The sequence below is a fragment of the Curcuma longa genome, chromosome 19 (genome assembly GCF_044706935.1).
Source record: "Curcuma longa cultivar G26 ecotype Majalengka, Jawa Barat chromosome 19, ITB_CL_G26_1.1, whole genome shotgun sequence".
Classification (NCBI taxonomy): domain Eukaryota; kingdom Viridiplantae; phylum Streptophyta; class Magnoliopsida; order Zingiberales; family Zingiberaceae; genus Curcuma; species Curcuma longa.
In genome coordinates, this window is record NC_133879.1 from 1,777,759 (window position 1) to 1,783,838 (window position 6,080).

Consider the following 6,080-nt stretch of genomic DNA (forward strand, 5'->3'; position numbering starts at 1 on the left):
CTACGAGGGGAGCTTCGCCCTGGCGGCAGAGCAGATGCTGGACCCAGAGAAGCTACTGTTGTTGCCGTTGCTCTGACCCTGGTGGCACAGCACTGTGCTAGTCGAGGTCGACGTCGTCGCATGCAGCGCCGTCGTAGCCGGAGCCGTCGACCCCTTGAGGAGGAAGTCAACCTTGGCGTACTCCTCCCTCTCGTGTCGGATCTCCTTAATCATGGCCGCCACGTCCTTCATCGTCGGCCGCTCGTCCGGCGAGACGTTGACGCACAGCAGCGCCACGCCGAGCACCTGCAGCATCTCCTGCACCTCCGGGTCCGGCCGGCCTCTCAGGACTGGGTCGATCACCTCCACGTTCCCCTTCTTCCTCCGCACCCAGTCCACCACGTGTTGCCCATCGGGGATCGTCGGATCGATCGGTTGCTTTCCCGTCAGCACCTCCAGCACGACCACGCCGTAGCTGTAGACGTCGCTCTTTTCCGTTATCTTCATCATGTAACCGTACTCTACAAATGCACGTCCCAGATCAGGTAAATTGCACTAATATTTGGTAGAGACATTAAAATTTGAAGTCGATACGAACCGGGAGCGATGTAGCCATACGAGCCAGCGACGGTGTTGGAAGACCGAGCAAGGTCTCCATCCTCGACGAGCTTCGCGAGTCCGAAATCGGCAATGTAGGCCTCGAAGTCGAGCCCGATCAGGATGTTGTTGGCCTTAATGTCTCTGTGAACGATCGGTGGTACGCAGTCATGGTGGAGGTAGGCGAGGCCTTGCGCCGCCCCCAGGACGATCTGATACCTCAAGTCCCACTCCAGCGAGAAGCCAGTGCGTTCGTGGAGCAGCTCCCCGAGGCTTCCGTTGGCCATGTAGTCGTACATTAGCAGCCTGGTGTTCTTGTTCCAGCAGCACCCGAGGAACCTTACGATGTTCTTGTGTCGGATTGAACCCAGCGTCCTCACCTCCGCTGAGAATGAGTCCCTTACTCTGCTGCTGTTGCAGTCTTCCTTGGCCGTCATCTTCCCCATCGAGGAGGCACTAGTCGGCCAGAGCTTCTTCACGGCGATCGCCTCTCCGTTGTCTATTTGAACGCGGTAGACCACTCCGGAGTAGCCTTTTCCAATCACATTTGCGTCCACCAGACTGCGCACGACCTGTTCGACGGAAAAGCTGAGCTTTTGAAAAGGGGTGAATTGCCACGGCCAAGACATCTCCCCGCCCATCTCCGAGTCATCGTTGTCGCCCTTCCCGCCTCCAATTCTCTTCGCCCGTATCACTCCAATCATCCCAACCACCATCGCCACCGTGGCAGTGACGAGCAATGCTATCGCCAACTTCAACTGGTGCATCCTTCTGCTCTCGGCTTCGGCCTTAATGATCGGCCGGCCATTGGCGTCCAGGGTCACGAAGCACACGTCTCCGCCGTGTGTGCAGAGGCCTTGGTTGCCGGCGAGGTCGGACGCGGAGAGCTGGCGGAAGAGCTTGGTATCGGGGAGGTAGCCGGTGAAATTATTGTTGGAGACGTTCAGCGTCACCAAGTTCTCTAGCCCAGCAAGCGGAGTCAGACTTCCGTCCAGCATATTGTAGGAGAGGTCGAGCAGCGAGAGTTTGCTGAGCGCCGAAATCTTCTCCGGGATTGATCCGGTAAGCGCATTCCTGCTCAGGTTAAGGGCAATGTCAAGACCTTCAATGAGGCAGAGCTCGGTGGGGATGCCGCCGGTGAGCTGATTGCTGCTAAGGTCAATGAATTCGAGATTGGAGCATTGACCCAGCGAAGGAGGTATCGCGCCGGAGAGCGAATTGCCACAAAGCATGAGTTTGCTCATGGAAGTCAGCTTCCCGAAGCTACTGGGAATTTGCCCTGTGAGCCGGTTGAGCGAGAGGTCGAGCACCTGCAGCCTGGTGATCAAAGACAATGAATCAGGGATAGCGCCGGAGAGCGTGTTGTTGCCGAGGTCGACCATCTGGAGCTCGGAGCAGTTGCCGATGGAGGCCGGAATAGGGCCCGTGAGGCGGTTGCCGGAGAGGTCGAGGAAGTCTAGGTTCATGAGCCCACCGATCTCCGCCGGGATGGAGCCAGCAATGCGATTGTTGCCGAGGCGGAGCCGGACTAGGGAGGCGCACTGGCCAATCTCCGCTGGTATCAGGCCGGAGATGTCGTTGGAAAGCAGCAGGAGTTTGGTGAGGTTGGGGAGGAGGAAGAGGCCGGGAGGGATGGGTCCAGTCAAGTGGTTGTGTGAAAAGTCAAGCGCCTGGAGGTTGTAGAGCGACGCGAAGGAGAGGGGAATGGCGCCCTCCAGCTGGTTCTCCCAAGCGAAGAAGACGGTGAGCGACTTGAGCGCCGAGAGACCGGCGGGGATAAGGCCTGAGATCTGGTTGGTGTCGAGCTGCAGCTGGGTGAGCGAAGTGAGGTTGGCGAGTGAAGGCGGGATGGAGCCGGAGATATTGTTGTCGCTCAGCATGAGCTCCTCCAGGTTGGTGAGCGCACCCAAAGACGTAGGGATGGCGCCGGAGATGGAGTTGATGGAAATGTCGATGGTCTGCAAGGAAACAAGGTTGCCGAACTCCTCCGGGATGCGGCCGGAGAGCGCGTTCTGCCAGAGGAGAAGCCGCTCGAGCTTCGACAGCCGTCCTAACGTCGCCGGCAATGGTCCGGAGAGCGAGTTCTCGTAGAGATAGAGGTTGACGAGGGAAGAGCAGTTCCCGAGCTCCGGCGGGATGGAGCCGGAGAGCATGGTAGTGTAGATGGACACGGTTTGGAGGTTGGAGAGCCGTCCCAACGAGGCCGGAATGGGGCCAGAGACCTTGGTGTCCGCGAGGCCGAGGACGGTGAGGTTGGCGCAGAGGGAGAGGGAGTCAGGAATCGGTCCGGAGAGGTCGCGGTTGCCGCCGGCGCGGAACGTCTCGAGGAGTGAGAGGTTGCCAAGGGTGACTGGAATGGGGCCGGAGAGCCGGTTGTCGAAGAGTACGAGGTGACGGAGCTCCGCTGCAGCTCCGAGGTCATCCGGGATGGAACCAGAGAGCTGATTGGAGTTGAGTATGAGCGAGGAGAGCGAAGGAAGGCGGGCGAGGGCCGCAGGGATGCCGCCGGAGAGGGAGTTGGAGCTGAGGTCTAGCACAGCGAGGAGGGAGCAATCGGCGAGGTCAGGCGGGATGGCGCCGGTGAGGTTGGCGTCGGAGACAACAAAGGCGGTGAGGCTGGGGAGCCCGGCGCAGAGCCCAGCAGGGAGGGAGATGGCCAGGGGAAGCGACTGGATAGCGACGGCGGACACGGAGCCTGCGGCGTTGCAGGTGACATGGCTCCACTTGCAGGGCGTTGCATGGGCCGGGTTCCAGTCCGGCAGCGCGGCGGCGGCGGCTGCAGAGGAGTTGATCCACTGGTAAAGCGCAGTGACTTCCTGGTTAGCTGGAGCCAGAGGCGGCAATGAGAATAGCATTAGAAGGAAGTAGAAGCGTGGAAGAAGCAGCAGACGGTCGCGCTGGAGGAGGAGGAGGCGGAGGAGGTGGTTCTGCTGCCTCGACCTCGGCATCCTCAAAACCTCCTCGGCTTCAAATCCCAACTCGCTCGCTCTCCCCCCGGTGAGTTTCTGCTGTCTCACTCTTATTTTGCATTGGGTCTCTCTCCCTCTATTTTCTTTCTTTCCTCTCTCTCTCTCCATTTTAAACTGCCGATCAAAACACAGGAGGATCGACGAGCTTGACTCGAGCGAGCTCGATGCCACAATGGATCCCGTCCATGGCGAGCAAGGCTAAAAGAGACGACGTCTCACACAGCGCTCTGCTTGAGCTAGACACGGAGCATCTTCACGCAGCACCTGCAGCAGCAGCAAGTCTTTGTAATTCTGCGGCAAGAGATTTAAACAAATAAATAATGACCATCAGCGAGAAAGTAAATGGTTACCGCTGCTTGGTGTATATTTTTTATTGTTCTTTGCGGGGCCAATCCGATGGCTACGCCTGGGACTTCGGGCGGCCTTCTCCTTTTCGTAATGACACTGCCGACGAGTAATAAATATGGAGTGGGTGAAATGACAGTGAGGTGTGGGTTTTAGAGCATAGTCGTGCATTGAGTTGAGATCTGTTTATTTTTTAAGTGGAGTGAGTGAAGTGAATTGAACCCGGATTCGATGGGCGTCCGGTTTGTCTGGTCGAGTTATTCGGGGAGCGAGACTCGTGCGCCTGTCGTGGTTCTATGGAAAAGTGAGATAAATTTTAATGCAATCAACATTTAACAAAGATTGAAATATGGGATAGGATTAAATTGATTATTATAGAATAGATATTATTATAATAAATAATAGTCGAAGAGATCAATAAAAATGTCGATGGTCATAAATTTATCGATTATATGAGACCGTTGAAATGATAAATTTTATTTTTTATTATAATTTACATACCTATTAAATCATCACTATGTTATTAATGTACATGATATTTTTGACATCAAAATGGAAACTTCATAAAGACATTTTGATGTTAACGAAATCTTAGATTTTTTTTTTTAAAAAACAACTAATATAAATTAAAAGCATTTAAAAATATATAAGTCATAAATTAAAGCATCTCTGCATAGTTGAGTCGTCCAAATTCTTATTGCCCTCCGATCGATCTTTGAAATCTATTACCTCCACATTCCTCGTGTCCCCTCTCATGTCCCCCTCGGCCGCTACCTCCGATGGGAAGAAATGCCCGAAACAAACTCAACTATGTAATGACCCTTGAACCTTCCTCCCCAAATCTTGACCCAACTCATACTCTAGGACGTCATGACAATCTTCTCTCTTCTTAATTTGTCTTCTTCTCACTTCTTCATCCTCCTCCTCTTCTATCTTCTCCTTCTCTCCCTTGCCGTCGGCATCACCATCTACGATCTCCTCCCTCGGTACGACCTCCCCTTGGGCCTCCTCCTTGACACGGTTAAGTCCTTCTCCCTGAGTTCCAACGGAAGCTTCTCTATCGATCTCGATGGCTCTTACTACGTCGACTTCGAGTATCTCATCTACTACGAGACCAAGGTCTCTAGCGTCGTCAGGTACGACGACATCGAGGACCTTAAGGGAGTCAAGGTTCGTTGATTTCTGATTTGGCTGGAGGTCGATGCCATTAAGGTCGACCTCCCACCTTCCCAACATATATACTTCCAGGTTGTGTGGATCATGCGCAACCTCAACGTCGAGTAGTTTCGAATGGTGCACTCTTGCAATGGAAATAAGAGCTCCTAGAGGGAGCCCAGGAGCTTTTCGATTGGTCTCTATAGCTCCAAAATGATGCCACACATACGACGAATAAGTTGGAGAATACTTCCTACAAGATCTAAATGAAGTGTAATTTTCTAGAAGGAAAAAAAATGATTTGGCTATTACTGTAATTGGTATAATTTTGCAATGTTCTAACTGCATAGTCCAAACAAGTATTTAAGGGCATATTATGGAAGTTAATATATTTTTTGAATCGTTGGCGACGGTGTTGGCTCAAGACATATACTCTCTAGCAAATATCATCAAACAAGGAGTCATTTCTACCATTATTAAAATAGAGCCTTAACATTAAGCATAAGTCTCTCTCCGGATCATCAGGATATTTTCTTTAATACTCTTTATCTTATAATTCATTCATCTAATTACTAATCCTTACAGTATTACTTCATTTAATATTTGTTCATTTGAAATGTCTCTAAAAACTCTCAAGTACTTCCAGAAACTCTTTTAGTCTCGGACCAATGACATCTATCAGCAATTACCTTTCTCAGGATTCAATTTTTCTAGACTCGGACATAGTCGCGGATGAAACGCAAAAATCAGTGGTCTCTCCCATTACTAGCAAATCTAAAGTCTGAAGTTGATGACGGGCCGACCTTGCCAACGATGGGCTCAGACAAATTTAAACTATTTCATCAATGTTAGAAATATAATACTGTCAAGTATTTTCCATGATAATCCAGGATATTATAGGTATTCCTATATCAACCTTCTCATTCCATGATGAAGCAGGGAGTTTAAATCATTATCCAAGTTAGACCAATACTACAGAAAGCTCGTTGCTATTTCTTCTTGGCATAAAATTTCTTTCTCTCAAATATGGCTCAG

At 51.6% G+C, this 6,080-nt stretch overlaps 1 protein-coding gene and 1 pseudogene across 1 annotated transcript; one reads left to right on the top strand and one right to left on the bottom strand.

Annotated features, from left to right (window-relative positions):
• LOC141812783 (uncharacterized) lies at nt 1-3,524 on the bottom strand. Its single transcript, XM_074700771.1, has 2 exons — nt 578-3,524; nt 1-500 (listed from the first exon to the last, which is right to left on the bottom strand). The coding sequence occupies exons 1-2, from the start codon at nt 3,522-3,524 to the stop codon at nt 1-3; spliced, it is 3,447 nt and encodes a 1,148-aa protein (XP_074556872.1).
• A 1,236-nt stretch (nt 3,525-4,760) lies between these two features.
• Nucleotides 4,761-5,251, top strand: LOC141812414 (uncharacterized; annotated as a pseudogene).
• The last annotated feature ends 829 nt before the right edge of the window (nt 5,252-6,080 follow it).

Coding starts and splice junctions, on each gene's coding strand:
- LOC141812783 (XM_074700771.1), bottom strand. CDS start 3,524: ATGCCGAGGTCGAGGCAGCAGAACCACCTCCTCCGCCTCCTCCTCCTC. Junction 501..577: donor GTATGGCTACATCGCTCCCG/GTTCGTATCGAC, acceptor GTGCATTTGTAG/AGTACGGTTACATGATGAAG.